This window comes from Ixodes scapularis, unplaced genomic scaffold (genome assembly GCF_016920785.2).
Source record: "Ixodes scapularis isolate PalLabHiFi unplaced genomic scaffold, ASM1692078v2 PGA_scaffold9__187_contigs__length_104089568, whole genome shotgun sequence".
Taxonomy (NCBI): Eukaryota; Metazoa; Arthropoda; class Arachnida; order Ixodida; family Ixodidae; genus Ixodes; species Ixodes scapularis.
Window position 1 is genome coordinate 99,175,152 of NW_024609884.1, and position 17,950 is coordinate 99,193,101.

General features: G+C 45.5%; 2 protein-coding genes across 2 annotated transcripts in view; both read left to right on the top strand.

The window, feature by feature from the left end:
• The window catches only part of LOC8025400 (neuropeptide Y receptor type 2), a 1,264,215-nt gene that overhangs the window by 158,270 nt on the left and 1,087,995 nt on the right, over positions 1-17,950 (top strand). The gene's annotated exons all lie outside the window — the stretch shown is intronic.
• Positions 9,049-17,748, top strand: LOC121047026 (protein ALP1-like). Its single transcript, XM_040501833.2, has 3 exons — positions 9,049-9,580; positions 11,863-12,070; positions 17,360-17,748. Exons 1-3 carry the CDS (start codon positions 9,113-9,115, stop codon positions 17,746-17,748), a joined length of 1,065 nt encoding a protein of 354 aa, XP_040357767.2. The 5' UTR covers positions 9,049-9,112.

Here is a 17,950-nt window from a genome sequence, read left to right on the forward strand (position 1 = left end):
GTAGAAACAAGTTAATTTATCAATTAACTAGAAGCGATTGCAGTCCGCTACTAGCTCCAGCAGTCTTGGTAGATCTCGATGTATGTATTTCGTAGCCCTCGCAAATATTTTTAAGACGATTCTGCAGGCGCAGAGTGGTATTTTCGCACCCACTTCACAGGGGGCTCAATTCTCCGGGCTTGTGTCAATGCTGTCGCCATTCAATCAGCCTCTAGACGCTTCCGACAAGCTTCTAGAACCGGTATTCCATCTTTCGCAGGTGTTGTTCGTCCGGTCTTTGTCTTGAAGAGTGAAGTCGTACATATCCTTCCGTTCCGGAGAAACTCCGGTCGTCGTAGGCGCACAGTCAGGCGAAGGGAAGAATTCGCTCTGTGTGCCGCCGCAAAAGGAACAGAAGCATAACGGAAGCGGCCGTTGACGTACGTGCAATCAAAGTGAACCAGCAGGTAGCCGATGTTACCGGTAGACTTTCCCTTGATGTTAGTTCTTCGGGAACAAGCTGTGGTGGAAGGAATGCCAGCCTATCCGAAATACCGCACAGCTTTCTATGAGGGTCATCTGTTTTGTACTTTTCCAAAAGGACCAACTCCCGCTCCCTCAAAATATTTTTAAAAATTCGCAACTCAATGGTTTGTATATTACAGTTTTGTTTCCGCTTCCCTTTCACATAACCTTCAGGTAATCCTTCATTTCAAATACATTTACTACCCCACAATGACGTAAACTATTACATTTTTTTTAACCATTCGCTTTAAATATTACCATGAACCCCAAGAAAACCCATCCATTACTAATGAACAGACATTGTGCCTTACCTTTATGTGCGTGTTTAGCGTGACATAAGCACAATAAGAAGCGAAGTCACCGATGGGTGACTTCGCTTCTTCGGTCACCTTTCAAGCTCAAAAACTTCGGTTCACGAAGTTTCTTGAGCGTCGAACAAGGGTGCTCCTGCATACCTTGACTCAAGCAAGCTTGATCTTATCAGCTCCACTCAGTTTCGGTGGCCTAAATTTTGGTCCGAAATCGTTGCTTGTCTCCCTGTCATGGCTTATCTCTTGACACCTTTGCATTGCATGGGGTACAAGTTCTCGTAAAAATGGTGCTATGTCAATCGCGTCCGCATTTTATTTCAGCCGGTGTTTCGATGGGTAGCAAAACAAAATGAGGTGAGCTTTGGTCCGGGTCTGTGAAAAAACGGGGGAGCTTTTGTCTGGTTACCGCTGCTGCCGAGCTGGTCGTAAGTCATCGCTAAAAAAAAAAAACGGTCCTGCCTCAGTTGGTGTCAAACGAAGTGTGTGAACAGACCTTTATAGTCCACCATGGAAACTAGACGTGCCTTTGAGTCTGCCCCCCTCCCCCCCCCCTCCCCCCCCCCCCCCCCCCCCCCCCCGATCCCCTAAAAAAAAAAAAAAAAAAGAAAAAGACAAGAGGCTTACGCGGCGCGTACGGGACCCGTTAAGGGTTTGTAGGACAATATACATTTTTTCTAAGTCAGCGTTAGGTAGTGGCAGTTTTTAAGGTTCCAAAACTCCCGCTTTAATTTCGGTGACATGCAAACAAGATTCGACTTCGTGAACCGAACGCGACGTACAAGGAGGAACTTGTTAGAGTCGCTTTCCCCTTTTTCGGCTTTATGTTTTTCAATGACATTCCCTTTTCCTGGTGTAGAGAATCTTATTAATGGCGCCACTAGGGCGTCGGGTTTGGCTCAGGACAGGATGAATATGGACTTCCTTTCAGAGAAGGATCATTCGGCCGAACGATACCTTCACACCAGGCTTTTGCATCAAGCGGCGCCAGTTCGAGTGACTGGAGCGAGAGACGGGCCGCGTCCGTCCCACGCAGTCTCCCGACCAGAAAGGCGCAGGGATGCACGCCAACGGCCGATATGGACACGATCCGTCGCTGGAGAGAACAGAGCCACTCGCAGCGCACCACAGCGGTAGTTCCCCGCGCCGAAGGACAAAACTTGGAGAGGGTCCCGGCAAGCTCTTCCCACCTCCGGCGCGGTGTATACACGAGACACGGCCCATTTGCTGGAACACACAACCCATTTCCCGGCGCTCAACGGAACCTGCTCGATATGGTGGACAAATGGACCGCGCGCTCTTTGCCTGGGCCCCCGAGGCTAATCGCACGGGCGGACTCACTGCGGCAAGCATTGTCGTCCCTCTCCACAACCGTCGTAGCTTGTTACGCTCTCGAACGCTAACCGGCCGTGAAACGCGCTTCGCTGCCGCGTTTACCCACACCCGGGCCGGATGGCGCGACCGAGGGCGCGAGGCTGTTCACGACCAAGTGCTAGCGTGGTTCCGGACAAGCAGTTATGCACCGATCGTTGAATAGAGTGACAATAGCGCTCGAAAATTACTTGAAATATAGGTGATCGCAAGCGAAGGACGGCTGTATGGAGCCTTTTCACAAGGGCGCCGCCATCTTGAATTGTCTTCACTTCCACCAGGGATGGGCAGTATTTCAAATACAAGTATTTGAAATACGTATTTCAAATACTTTGTGTATTTTGCATTTGTATTTAATTACAAATTGGGTTGTGTATTTGACGTGTGTATTTATATACCAAAACGTGGGTATTTCAAAAACAATTGTAATTAAATGCAATTTTGTGAGCGAAAATACATCCCTCAAATTTATTGTCACGACTCATTTTGCTCATCCTAAGACGTGTCCAGAGCAGGAAGGAAACTACGTTCTGCACCGAATGCAGTGTCTTTCAATCAAGCACAAGCGTTTAGTGACTTTGTGATTACGGTGCTAGTCCAGGGCAAGAATAGTGACGAAATCGGCGTTCACAGGCAGACTGGCTAAATAAGTGTCTGTGACAACTTGTGATGCTTTCCAGTCTGGTTTCCATTCATATTTTTGCCTGGAACATTCTAAATGCGCGGGTCGTCCAGATTTTCGTAACTGGTACGAGTTGCGACAATAAAAAAATCTCTAGCTGGTGCTACGCGTCTTGGTCGTCTCGGTTCTTTGTTGGTCTATACCAAAATATAATCGACAAAAAAAGCTGCTTGAAGCTCTGTACTTTTTTCACCTATTACGTCCAAGCTGATTACATTTTTTAAATTATATTTCTATTACGTTACTAGAGCCTCGCAAACTAACTCCCGACTGTGCGATGCAAAATTAAAATGAGATACCCAGAAACCCGTTGTAGGTGTCCTGAAGTCGCTGACGCAAATTTTGAGGAATGTATTTGGAAAAGTATTTGGAGGGAGACCAAATACATTTGGTTGTATTTGTATCTTGTATTTAAATGCTTTTTGGATATGTAATTAGATTTCTAATTAAATACATTTTTGACGAAGTATTTTGTATTTGTATTTCGATACAAATTTGCATGTATTTTGCCCATCCCTGACTTCCATTATGGGCGAAAACGTTGTTTTGCCGTCGCCACGCCAATAGAATTCATTTAGGATATAAGCGTAACTGTCGCACATTCTCGTTTTGCGTCCCCTCTATATTTTTACCATTTACAGGCTGAAACATTTTATTACTTTTTCGTCGCCCATATCGGATACTCCTAATAGGTGGCTGAGAGCGAGAGTACACGAAAAAGGTCTATGGCGGGATGTGATTTCGTAGCTTTTTTCAGCGCGGTTCAGTGGCTCCAAGGGCACTTCGTCATCTTCATTTCCGTACTGCATTTTTTCCATAGACAAACAAAATCAGTTCAACACGTTAGGCAAATCAGTGTTTAAACACACTTAAAGGAAAAAACATGAAGCTTAAACAGGGTTCGTGCGAGACAGGGGCAGTATTTACATCTGTGCCGTGAACGAAGAGCGGACAGAGTGTTTATTGAATGTATTTAAGCATGACCTCCTAGATAAGATAGCCTAAGTGCTTTGCTGCGCCGCTAAAGAAGGCCACCGCATACGAGATATTGGACACGACTACGGCGTCAGCGTTCGGCTTGGAGTCGTGTTCTCTCTGACTGAACACGACTCCTCGCAAAACGCTGACGCCGTAGTCCTGTCCATTATCTGGTATACGGTCACCTTCCTTATGGCGAATTTGGGAAGGACAATCGTCGGCAACTTATTTTGCCGGAAAACCGGCCATAGTGTTCGCTTGGTCAGTTTCCAGCCGGTGCGCATCGTTCGGGTTGGTGGTTGTCAGGCAAGCACTGGCAACTTTCCCGAGCTTTTTCCGCCCGAGCTCCAAACGGCCGGGCGAGTAGGCGCCAGACTTTACCCGGTCTTGTCACTACCAAAATGGGAGAGAAAGATCAGTGAGAAAAGTGAACGAAAGAACGAAACTGATCTGAAGGCGCGCACTTCAGCAGCCACTACTCGAGTCAATCCAAGCCGTAGGGACATGGGTGACGGCGGCGACAGGCTCTCGCTAGCGGTGTCGCGTGATCAAGAGGCGAAGTAAGCTGCCGCCGCCTGGCGTTTCGTGCTCGGGTGCTGAGGGCCATGTGGTGTGCCACCGGCGCGTTTCTGGTTGCCGGTTCCGCCGGCTCGGTCTCGCCGGCGATTGAAAGCCCGAATTCGCTATTAGTGACGCAGGAATATTCAGCGCTTAGTTTTCCTCATTTAGGAGGTGTTGATTTAAGCCAGGGGAAGGGAAAGGGAATACAAGCTGGTGGAAGATTGAGCCCATACGGGGCCACTGGTTCAGGCGAACTCAATTCTCAACGAGCTCTCTGTGTGATATTAGTTTCAAATTCCCTTAACTGGATAGACAACAGTCACTTGCTAAAAGTAAGGACCATGCTAGTTCCGACTTGCGGCAGTATATTTTGTTTATTTACCAAAACTACCTGACCCAAAGGGCCATGGTAGGAGAGGCACAGCAAAAAAAAAAAAAAATAATAATAATAATATGGATAATATTGAACACCGTGAATATTGTGGCCCATAACATTATACAATATATATTGCACCCAACATACAAAACAGTATAGCTATTAAGTCATCTGAACGTGAGAAAAATAAATTTCAACCTATTTTGGAAAACGACAGTGACTTTATCGATAAAATAGTCAATAGAGTCTGAATTGGTAACATTAGCGTGCAGCTTGATCTCTTCCACAAAGGTCCTAGGGAAGAAAGAGAATTTGAACATGTCCAATCGTACTCGATACTCCAGTATTGAACATGCATAAGTATGATATGATCTGGTGTTTAGTCTGCCAGAAAATGGAATGTACCTTGAAGTGTCGATGTTTAATTTACCTGAATCATTAAAATAGTATCTTCAGTGTATCTATCCTTGCTCTTTCGCTTAATGTTAGCAGGTTAGCTTGTTGGAACATTTCTGAGGGGATCTGCGCGTTTCATATTTCTTCAGAACAAACCGTATTACTTTCCTTTGTGCACCTTCTAGCTTATTAATATTAATTTTAGTGAACGGGCTTCAAACAACACTTGTATATTCTAAATTTGGCCTTAACACCGTTTCATAGACTCTATGTTTTGTGTTGGGAAATAGTGCCTCAACAGACGTTTTAAGGCCCAAAGCCGCTGGGTCGCTTTCGTTGCAATATAATCAATGTATTTGCCCTATAAAAGTTTATTACTCAAACCTAACCCCAAGCACTTGTACTCTTCGACGCGTAGAATAGGTTGACCATCAATGCAACAGAAAAACTCCAGGGGACACTTCTTCCGCGTAATGGACATTGAAACAGTTTTTCAGCTATTCAACGTCATTTGCCATTCCCGACACCAAGACAGGTATATCCTCTCTAAGCAACTACGCAATTATTCAAAACTATTTAATCTTGATAGGTATTTTTTTTTTCTTTTTTACGATGCCGGTGCGTTCTTATGACGCAGTAAGGCCACTGTGTCATACAGTGCTCGAGTACCAGTGGTCGTTAAAACCCTCCACCAGTAATCGACTGCATAATATACCTGACTTCTTGATATAATACGCAATCATCTGTAAATAATCTAATGTTGGCATCTATGTTTTTAGTGATATCGTTGATATATTATAGGAACAGTCAGGGCCCCAAGAAGAGCCCTGAAGCATGCCGGAGTCAACCGGCCGAGAATCAGATTCATAATCTTTAAAATAAACGTACTGTTCTCTTCCTCCTGGGTAGAGAGGTTAACCATTTCACTAATTTAGTTGAGTTCAGTGGGGTATTCAGTTTCAGAAGGTTGTTGTGAAGACCTTTATCGAAGGCTTTATCCGGCAATAAAACATCTGCCTGACTTCTGCTATTTATTACCTGACCACGATCATGGGGTATTTCTATCAACTTGGTTACTGTAGACAGGCCTGTTCTAAATCCATGCTGACTTGCCGCTAAGATATTTAGCTTTTCAACATAATCGAAAATGTGCCTAAAAATTATATGTTCTAAGAGTTTACAACATTCACTTGTTATGGAAATAGGCCTATAGTTTGCAACATTTGTTTTGTCGCCCGATTTAAGAACATATATAATTTTAGCGTTTTTCTCTTTTTGAGTAACAACACTTCATTCTAATGATTTTCGGAATATTATCAAAAAGTACTTAGCCATTCACTCAGAGTAATGCACCAAAAAAACATTTGGAATTCAATCTGGCCCCATTGACTTGTTAGGATCGACGTTAAGAAGCAAATTAAGGATACCTTCTTCAGGTAAAAAAAGGTCACACAAGTCTGGCAGAGCCTGATCCACAGTGTAATTTGGTGCCCGTCGATCATCACGAGTAAAAACAGATTTAAAATGTTTATTAAACCTGGTACCAATCTTTTGGGCTCTTCAACGATGTTTATTTTAAATGCAGTACCAGACTCGTGTTCGGCTAATAGCTATTTACAAATATCTCCTCCCCTCTTCTTTCAAAATATTACAATGGCTGCACTTCTAAATCTTACCTCACTTCCCGTACGTATACGATGAAGCCGGTCCCCATTGGGAGGAATGTTTCCTTAAATACCTTGGAAGCTTCGGGCCCATTCCTACCTTTGCGATCTGAAATGACGTGCAACGTCACTGACATAACTCGGAACTAGAATGTGCATTAATTCAGCCAGTGGCTGGTGTCTATCCGGTTAAGCGAATTCGAAACTAATAGCCCACAGAGAGCTGGTCAAGATATAAATGCGTCGAAACCAGCGGCCGGAATGGTATCATCAGCTAAGACGTCGCCCGGATACGCAAAGGTTGTGGGTTCCATCTCTGCGCCTGACTCAATTTCTCGCCAGCCTAAAATACTCGTGATTCAATTCAAATTTATTGAGTTCTAAGACAATTTTTGTTAAGGTAGCAAAGACATGTTTCTTGGATGTTTATACAGCTTGTACGTGTCAGTTAGAAAAGGTATTCCATCGTTGTGTGGGATACTTGTTTACTAAAATGATACCTTGAGAGCTAACCATGTTGAATTAACCTGAGACTGGGGTAGAAGAGGAATACCAAACGAAGAAGGAACGGAAAATAGACAGGATGACGTTTTAAACACATCTAACTCGATTATATAGTCCACCTTTTTATAAAGTTTCAAACTCAAGGTCATAACCCCAAGAGAGAGGGACGAAGACTATAAAGTTCAAGCGCCAAAGTCTCCATCACACGATGTAAGAACGGAGACAACCTTACAGGTCGACACGCTAAGGTAACTCCCATCGTCCATCATCCTGGGACAAACAAATCGTTATCACCTTCTATTCAAAGCACAGATCCTATTCCTTAAAAAGAAAGACACGCTCTTCATCTAATACCCCCAAAACTCCCCCAAAATTACCTTCGGGGATGACCACACAACACACACACAAAAAATATCCTACCAGATAACCGATCTTCTTAACAGAAATTATTGTGTATTCGAATTAGCCCAGACAATAGCGTCCATGTTTCTTTTCAAAAAATACCTCACGGTATACTTCAATGTGCCAAGTCTGTATTCCTAGTATAGTTCGCATCAAAATAGATTGTACATTTTTTTGTGTCTCATATTTTTATCTTCTCAGATATTGTTTTATTTTTGATTTATGCTGTTTTTGATTCATTTCCTGTGCCCTGCTGCTGAGTGCTGTAACGGGGGTTGGGACCTAGTCAGGTGATTCGTTTTCGCCTTTTGTTCCAACCTCCCTGATAATTGTGTGAAAAATAAAAATAAACAAACAAACAAACAAACAAACATCTTTTATGAGTAAATTTATATTTTTCTTAGGATTTACGTATACCAAAATAATCCTACGTCACTCTCGACGTCTTGTCTTTGTATAAAAATATCCCACGCGATGACGGAATGACTTTTCTAACTGACGTTTTCAAGCTACATAATTAACAAGACGTCCCCGATGAACATGTCGTTGCTTGCTTCAGGAGGCTTTCCTTAGAACTCAAGGCATTTGAATTTAATAATGAATACTTTAGGCAAGTTAGCGGTACCGCGATGGGCACCAAGATGGTGCCAAGGTATTCCAAAGCGTTTATAGAAAGTCTAGAGTCCAAATTTCTTACCCGATGCCCCTTAAAGCCATTAGGGAGTTTGTGTAGATCGTTTCCGCTGTCCCGCAACGGGGGGTGGGGGAGGGGGGGGGGGGGGGGGGGGGGCTCTCCGCAACCTACTACGCTAGCCGGAACTCTACAGTCAAGGCCATCGGCGCGCAGGCGCAGTAGCGGCTGCTTCGTTGCGGAGGGCTTAGCGGAGGGGGAAACGCGGTCTACGAAAGCTTCCTATTAGAGAGTTTTAGTATATCGTTCTGGCTTTCCCGCTACGGTATCCGCAGTCCGCTAGGACCCCCGCAATATGTACCGTAGCGGACCCACGCATTCATGTTTTAGTGGCGCGTTCGCAACCTTCGCAATTCGCTATCGTTGCGAGAGCTAACGCAACGCCACAAGCGACTCTTTCAGACACTAAAGTTTACGTAAAATAATTTATTTTAGTCTAATTTTTAGTAATCGCTTACTAGCGTCACTATTTATATTTTATATTTCTTTTTAAGTTGACTAAAGTGCTCATATCTGCATATTTTGTAAATGAGCACAACTGATAGTCACGCTGGCCAATGCGATCCAATCTATGTCAAGCCAGTCAAGCGTAAGGTAGCCATCACAGCCATTCGGCCATCCCTCGGACGCTGCCGCCTTGTCGTGACTCGTGTTCGTGCCATCGTGCCTCTTGCTATGAATCGCCGCGGGATCTTCTCCGACCCGCTAGTTCTCTCCGCTCTTAGCTGGCGCGAGATTGAAGACGCCTATTTATTACTAGAAGAACCTCCGAACCGCCGTTTCAAGTCCGAGCGCGGTTTGTTGAACGTAGACCGTCTAGACGATGAAATGTTTAGAAGTATGTTCAGGTTCAGGAAGGAGCACATCGGAGAGCTTCAGCGTGCTCTTTTGATGCCGGAGACGATCACGTCGGCGCAAGGTGTCCAAATGGACGGAGAGGAAGCCTTGTACGTGACACTACGCCGTTTGGCTTACCCAAACCGATGGATCGACCTTGAAGGGGTCTTCGGCCGTCATTCGAGCGTGCTCTCAAGCGTCGCCTCGAAGGTCATGCTTCACATCAACAACACCTTCGGGCACCTGCTGGACGATCTAAACATCCACAACTGGCTCGACGTGGCAAAGTTGGAGCAGATGTCTCGGGTAAGGATCTCCACACCTGGCAAAACAGTACTCGTACAGTGGCGTAGACACGAAAGGTGTTCAAGGGTCAAAACACCCCCCGAAATTTCAACGTTCCTCTTTACCCCTTTCCCTTTTCCCCCTCTCAATTTGTGTGTGTGTGTGTTTGTCTGGTGTCAGTTTGTGTGGGTAACGTTTACAAACATTACCCGCAGACAGTTAGTGTGGGTAATGTTTACTAATGTTCAGCACGCAAGTCGTGAAAGCAATGAGTTCAATAGCCAAGCCGTCACTTGACGCTTTGTCAAGAATGATTATTGACCTACAACTTCAAGCGTGTCCTCAGGGTCTCCAACAAGAGTTGGCACATTTACGTCTGGCGGCATCGTCCTCCCTAAGTGAGGACGATGTTGTGTCCAACGTTAAATAAACTTTCTGGGGAAGTTCTGGTTTGGACAACAGACGTGGAAGGACCGCACCACTTAGCACGTCTCAGCGGTATAGGCAACTTGCTTTTGCCCGGAGGCCTTGTATCCTAATGTAAACCGCCTGCTGCGAATCCTAGGCACCGCACCTGTTAGCACTGCTGAAACGGAATGTTCGTTCTCAAGACTTCAAAACTCGACTCATAGTTAAGAGCTTCATTGTCCCAATAGCGCTTGCTAGGGGTTGCGCTTCTGAACATGCACCGGAACATCTAAGTCAGCCCCGAAAGTGTCCTCCCGCCAACTCTATTGACCGATGGCGGCTCCCACTAAATCTTTAGACCCCACAAAATGATTGAAATTGGCACTTTTTTCTGCTCCTTTCTCGTAAAATGGCATCAAAGAATGTAAAGAACCCAAAGCATGACCATAGCACGACCATTTCTGAAAAATGTGATCTACGCATGCAGGCACATAGGCAGGAGTTTGTTTCGGGGGGGGTGTCGCGGGGTTGCCCATGACAAAATGCTGCTTGAGCGGGAGAGGAAGTCCCAGGAAAATGGAAGAGTTCGGGGGGGGGGGGGGGGGGGGGGGGGGGGAAGGGCCGCATGGGTCCCCCCTGGCTACGTGCCTGCAGAGCCATATATGTAAATAGTTTGGTCAATGGGAGGTGCGGGCAGAGCCAGGGCGTGCGGCAGACTCGGAAAGAGGGCTTGGCATGCTCTCCTGACCAACCAGAAGCCGAAAAGAATCCCCTAGCGGTGGTAGCGAGAAACAGTTCTGATCAAAGGTATATGCTCGTAAAAGGTTAAATAAGCGCGTAAGAGTAAAGTGTAGTAACTCTTTGTGGTTGAAAGTGGGGTTCACGTGTTGTTTTGATCATAATTATGCAGAGAGATGTAAGAAACGAATGCGCCGCGCAACTCTGTTTTGCGCGGACAGAGTGTGACCGCTCGGACGGCAGATTCTCGGCGCTTGGCGTACGGATTATTTCGATCGTATCGCTAGTCGCACTCTTCCACCATCATTTTGGATGAGCGTGATTGAAACATCACATGTACCACATTTTCAGCCACCGAGAGTTACTCCAATGCGGTTATCAGGTTTGTTTCTCGCGACCACCGCCAGGGTATTATTTCTGGCTTCTGGTTGGTCACATTCAAATTTCTGAAGATGCCCTGGAACACGCCCAGCTTGCTTTCGGCCAATGGCGCCTCCTCATTTGTCTCCTATACTTCCCAACGAATGGCCAAACTCTCTACATATATGGCTCTGCGTGCCTGCACACAGGAACAATGAGCATGATGTTTCACCTGCTCATTGCCCCAGTGCACATTGCAGTTTTTATGTTTAATCAGTTTTAAACTTCACTATTCTCTGGCACCCTTCTGTAATTTTTAGTCATTGGATACCTGAGTGTTCCGCAGAGAAGTGTATGCAGACGAAAAGGCAAACAGCGCACAGTAAACGAGGACTAAAGAAAAGGGAAGTGCAAACAGGACAAGTGCTGATCAGTATCAACTAACAACCCACATCGCCACCCCTATTAAGTTGATGCACCGGAATATTTTGTGGGCCTGTCTGGACTTTTTTTGTTCACAGCCCATTATTATATTTTATGATTGTGTGTCTTCGTTGTTCACCATTAAAGTTTCCCTCTTTAAAGATTCAATGAATGAGATGTGGCAAAAAAGGTTGAATTTCTGTCTTCTAAGAAACTGAAAAATAGTAACTAAGATTGTGTTTGTGCAATTTCTTTTCTTCTCTTGTTTTCTTTTTTTTTTCATTTTGAACAGTTTGAGCAAAGAAAAACGCCCACTGAAAAAATTTTCTGGGTATGCCTTGCCTCGTCTAAAACTTCATTCTGCTTTCTACCAGGCGGTCCATGCAAAAGGAGCGCCCCTGACGAACTGTTGGGGATTCATTGATGGCACGGCACGCGCCATCTGCCGCCCCTCAGAGTCCCAGGAGGAGTATTTCTCTGGGCACAAGCGCCACCATGTGGTAAAATACCAATCAGTTATGTGTGCAAACGGAATCATTTGCGAGCTTGACGGACCATACAAGGGACGTCGACATGACTCCGGTAAGTGTTGTTGCCTGAGACCAGCGATAAAAAGAGGGTACAGAGCATATCAGTGTCTCGAATGGGAAATTTGAGTCAGAAATAATTTCTTGAAAGGGTTGTGAAACATATGTAGAAAATTCTGAGCTATATGCTTATTTGTAATCCTGATTGTCGTGGCGGTGCCACTATCGTATGGTGGCGCCACTAGCACTTTGCATGGCTATAAAAGAGAAGAGATGATAAAGATAAGGAATCCTCATTGGTACTGAAGGAGCAGTGTCACTTTGGCTGCTTCTGCTGTGGCAACAGTGGCGACGAGAAGGCGATAGCATGAGCCTTATGGTGTTTCCCTCATTCCTGCCTGCTCCTGGAAAACCTTCTATTCTGTGGAAACAGTGGCAACGTGTGTTTAACAACTACTTGCTTGCTGTGGGAGGCGGCGCCCACTATCATGCTCGGCAGAAGGCCCTACTGCTGCACTGCCTCTGGGTTAAGGGCCAATGGATCTTCTACACTCTTTCGGAGACGCGCCCTCCGATACTGGGACTGCGTGAACCACCTCGGCATGTTTGCTCGAAGCGCTAACCGCGGCTAAAGTCAGCCGCAGTACCTAGGAGAAAGACGTTGCCATGCCGACAATTATCGCGTTCATTTAGGCTTAGGAATGGCCAGAATCGAGAGACTATCTAAAAAGTGCGGCCAGGTCATTGCTCATGCTTTGAGATTTAAGTAAGTAACGCAAAGCGAAAGCGTCTTCCGCCATTCGCTGACTTACGCGCCCGATATTGCAGCTACAACGACATATTAGTTGCAAAGCGAGAGGCGCTCACTCACCGGGGCATCACCATGATTCCCCGCATCCCTACCGAGCCAGTCACATGATTTTAAAAGCCCTCTCCTAGGTACTGCGGCTAACTTTAGCCGCGGTTAGCGCTTCGAGCAAACGGGCCCTGAAGTCCAAAAGACACCCACTGCACTGGACAAGTACGATATCGCTCTGGCAGTCCTGGGGAGCTACTTTGCGGCAACTTGAAACGTGTCCGACGCACGACATGGCTTCGGGCAGCGAGTGCAGCTACCTGGGGAATCCATTGACACATTTTTTGCTGAACTACGGGACCTGTCGTCGACTGCGAGTTTGTAGCCATGGTGGACGACCTCATCCAGGACCAGCTAGTTGCAAAGACGTCGATCCACCAGCTACGAGAGCGGCTGCTCCTGGAGGGTACTTGTCTCACCCCGGACCTTGCATTGGTCATCGGTTGTTTGGTCGAAGAAACAATACGCTATTCCAAGGAACTTGTATCAGCTTCAGCAATGCAGAAGGTAGACGCTAAGCCTATGCGGAGCGCCGATCAACCATGGGAAGGTGAGCCTCCGCCCCCTCTGGAAAGAAGTTCTACCGTTCTAGGTCGTCGGGACATCTTGCGAATTTTGGTACATGCAAGACAAGAAGGAAAACATGCACTGCATTTGGAACATTCTGGCATTTTCATGCTGTCTGCATGAGTACCGCCGTCCACATTAATGAAGTCCGCGCCATCAGAGAAGTTGGCTGCTTGGATAGCTGCGAGGATGCCGTCCTCAGTATTCCACAGGTACACGAAAAGCAGTATCTCCATTTCTCTTCATGTCGAGGGGACGGTGTTATATATTTTGGTTTACACCGGGTCAGCAGTTTCGATAATCTCTGAAGATACATATCAGAAGAATTCTGATTCTTCGCTTCGGCTACAGGAATTGGCTGTTAATTTGTTTGATTTTTAGCAGCGGAATATTGGAGTGACAGATTGTTTTGTTGCCGTGGTTGGTTACAAGGAGTGAAACGTTGACGTGCATTTCTACGTCCTATCGAAAGGCACAAACATACTTGGAATCGAGGCCATCGCTTGTTCGCCCCTCAAAGTCAATGGTCAGGCATTGAAGTGTTTCAACACTACGTGTGTGCTGCTGCTCCATGGTAGAAACTTGGAATCAAGATTGTGGGACCTTTGTCATGTGCGCCAAATGATCACTGGTATGCCATTATGTTAATTGACGAATTCATTAAGTGTCCGGAGGTGTGCCTGATGAAGAGTGATGTCGGGAAGTATTGTTTCTTTTTTATGGCCGGTGTTTATTCATGAGGGCTACCCAGCCAAACTTGTCAGCGATCACAATCGTCGGTTCATGTCTGCCGAGTTTGAAGTATTCTTGAAAGATCGGGGAGTGAAAAACACCTTTTCCTCTGTGTATTATTCTCAAAGCAACGGCCAAATTGGGCATTTTAAACGTGTATTCGAGGACTTTGTGCAACTCAGTGCCCACGAGCAACGGCCCCTGAAGGAAGCTGTGGTAGAGTACCTGGGTGTCTATCGATGCACTCCTCACACAGCCAATTGTGAGAAGCCAGCTTTCCTGCTGCACGGACACCGTCCCAAGACGAAACTGGCCATTGTGGGGGGACCATCCAGAGACTTCTTGAGGAACCGGGCAAGACATCTTGCAAGCCTACGAGAGCATATGGCCCAGTACCAATGGAAGTCCAAAGCATACACGGACCCGCCGGGGAGCCAAGGTCAGCCAGTTCGAGCCAGGAGAGAAAGTTTGCATCAAGCTCCCAGTGCACATTCCAAAAGGCCGCACCAGCTGCTGGGCTTTCCAAGAAGGGGCAGAAAGTGTCAATATGCAGCGGCAAAGATCCGCCAATGCAAGTGTTTATTTTTAGGCGGACGATTCTGATGCAAGACAAGCTTAATTCTGCGGTTAAAAAATTCACTAAAACCCCACATTTCTTTTACGTTTAGGGCGCCACAATAGAAAGTTCGCCCAAGCGGTGAGGTTGTTGTCATCGACACCATAACCACATTGTAAATTCCGATTTTGCGAAGTGTTTAAAAACAACACAAGGCTCATTGTGTAGTGTTCACTGGTGGTTGCAGGGTTTTTCATTTACAGCCTTGATGAAACAAAAGGCAAAGGGCATCGACATCACGAGCGAGTAAAGCCATTGCAAAAGCTTGCACGACCATAAACGCGTTATGAAAGTGGAGTTACCTGGCAGTTACAAAATGTGTCCTGCAAACTTAACATTCTGAGGCTGTATCTTGGGTGTTAGCTTTGTTGAGGTTTCACTAACACTCCTGCTTTCTACTCCTTCAGCTGCCCTGTTATGGGGCACACCAATGAAACAATCGCCAGGAATTGCTAGAAACCGCCTGAAAAGTGGTTGCAGAAATAAAGAAGGGCTGAGAGACAATTCTTGCGAATCAATGAGGCGGCATTAGCCATGATCCTATGGCTTGCAGGGCGTGTTACATGAGAATGGCTATTACAATAGCATGACATCAACAAATTGAAATAAGCTGCTCATTTCACAAAAACAAATACAATGGATATTTGAGAACTATAAGGGCAGGCCTCAAGACCTCTCCATAGACCCACCTTCCAGCAACATGGCCAACTAGAGGTTAGCCAAATTTATTGTTTTAAGTTATTGCAAATAATGCACAAATTATGCCAGATGACAACATTTATAGACGCACATTCAAACATCTTCCCAATTAGGCACAAATTGTATAAAGTCCGCAAAAGACTTCACAATAGCCAAAAATCCTTAGTAATATTGAAGGTCTGATGTGCTTCAATAGCCCTTCAATTCAATAAAAGAAATTGAGGGTGCTTTTGGTGGGCACTGACATATATGTAGCTGTAGCTTTCTGATCATATTTTTCATGAGTTATGTTTATGCTTCATATTTATGTTTCTGTATGTTAGACTTATTAATGGGCTTAGATGGGCCAGTTGGTACATTGCAGATGTGTGAATGATTGAGCCAGTGAACACGCAGCATCCACTAAGACGACACCGTCAGGGCATCTAGACGTTCATTGCAGCAGATGCTCTTGCACCCCATCATTCAACAGCACACAAATTTTGGCAAAATACAAGGTGTCATGCGAACTACATAAGGCTTTTGAGATTAGGGCTAGGGGAAACAAGTGCGCCAGCAAAACGTCTTTGGCCCTATGTACGGATGAGTATGAGTATTTAAAACGTGAGCTGGGTAGGGATTGATTGATGACTGTACGTCCCCGTTGGGAATAATAGTGCATACTTTTTCGGCACTTTATACCCTTTGCTAGACTTATGTTCTCAAATTCTTTTACTCTATCAGTAACTGTTCTACAGCTGTTTCTTTTGTTTTTGTTGTTGTAGAACATGAGGTTTTCCTTGTGCAAGTTTTTGCCTTTTGCTACACACAATGTAAACTGCCTCTTGCTAGAACTGTAAAAGGCGGCAGAGTCTTCATTACGCACTGTGGCTTAGTCTCTTAGCACCTCCTGGTCAATTGGGAAACAAATGAAAAAGGAAGGAAAAGAAAGACATGCAAATGTTGTAGCTTCCCTGCATTGCATGTGTGCACTTCTCTGCAGTGCGCAGCTGTATTGAAAAGAAGGAGACTCGAGGGGGCATACAACAACAGGATCTACAACACAGAGAAAATGCCGTTAACGTCTCCCAACTGCACTTTTGAAAAACTGGTGAAGTTCCAAAAAGAATAGTCCCTTCGTTAAATTACCCGAGCACCAAGGAGCATGCTGAGAGTTTAGTTACAAGTGCTACACATGATGTCTGCAGCAGTAACTTTTAAAGCGAAAATATAGACCGACACGCTGTTTACAAACAAGCCCACCTTTGCCCACACCAGGTGTGGGCACTGCGCGTGAGCAGAAATCGAATTTGGGAGGAGTGAAGCGTCTGCGCATGGCGCTGTGCCGCCGACAGCGCCACCGCAGCTGCATGACGTCAGGGCCGCGTGTTGGTCTATAAAACAAATGGTACTTTGCATGTCTGTTTGTCAATGCCTCATTTTGGGTATTTAGTTAAACTTTCTTAGATTGCTAAGGTGAGCGCATGCAGTTCATATACATCCCCAGAGTGCTCCTTGGTGCTTGAGTAATTTGGCAAAAACAGTTGATTAGCGAGGGCATTATGACTAAATCAGCAGTGTCCATAATCCATATGTGGCTGGGTCATGATTGATGGCTTGGAGGAGGAGTTTTAAAGCTTGTTTTTATCTGTGGAGCCCTCAGCATTATGAACACAATTCGCTGTATGGCGATGGGATAGAATTTATTCAAAGTGATGTTGACTTACCTTACAGGAACCTCATGGCATGTCTATACTTTATTTTTTACTCCGGGTAACTTTGTTAATTATTTGTATTGCCTGCAGAAATGCTCCACTTATTTGTGCTAAAACTGAATGTAAATTAATTGCAGATGATTCACACTTAATCTCCTGCATCAATTCATTCCCCTGCAGGTATGCTGCGAGAGAGCCAGCTGTACGACAAATTGTTGCAGTTGGTGGATGGCCACTCATATGTGCTGTATGGCGACCCGGCCTATCCCTTGAGGCCACTTCTGCTCAAGCCTTATGGCTCAAAGGCGACCCCAGCACAAGTGGAATTTAACAAAGCGATGAGTACCGTAAGGCAAGCCGTGGAATGGGGGTTCGGCAAGGTTGTTGCCGAGTTTGCCTTTGTTGATTTTAAAAAGAATCAAAAGATCCGCAAGCAAAAAGTGGCTCTCATGTACAGGGTGGCTGTCCTTCTGTCAAACTGCCACACCTGTATCTACAGAAGCCAGATAACTAGCTTTTTTTTATCTGGAACCTCCGACACTGATAGAATACCTCCAGCCCATGTCTAGGTAATAGCTTTTTTTTGTTTGATTTTATGTGGCATGAAAGGCTGGCAAATTGCCGATACTTAAAAATGACAGAGTGCCTTTTAAGAAAGCCTCACATTTCTTACAAGTGCAGAACCCAGGGATCCTGGGTTCAATCCCCGCCCCTGCTCGTTTCGATCTGGATGAGCATCGTGTCGGCGTGCGGTCGCGTATCACTACTGCG

Excerpts from the sequence above, each read along its gene's own strand:
- LOC121047026 (XM_040501833.2), top strand. The coding sequence starts at position 9,113 with ATGAATCGCCGCGGGATCTTCTCCGACCCGCTAGTTCTCTCCGCTCTT. Across the intron at positions 9,581-11,862 it reads AGTTGGAGCAGATGTCTCGG|GCGGTCCATGCAAAAGGAGC; the intron begins GTAAGGATCTCC and ends GCTTTCTACCAG. Across the intron at positions 12,071-17,359 it reads GGGACGTCGACATGACTCCG|GTATGCTGCGAGAGAGCCAG; the intron begins GTAAGTGTTGTT and ends ATTCCCCTGCAG.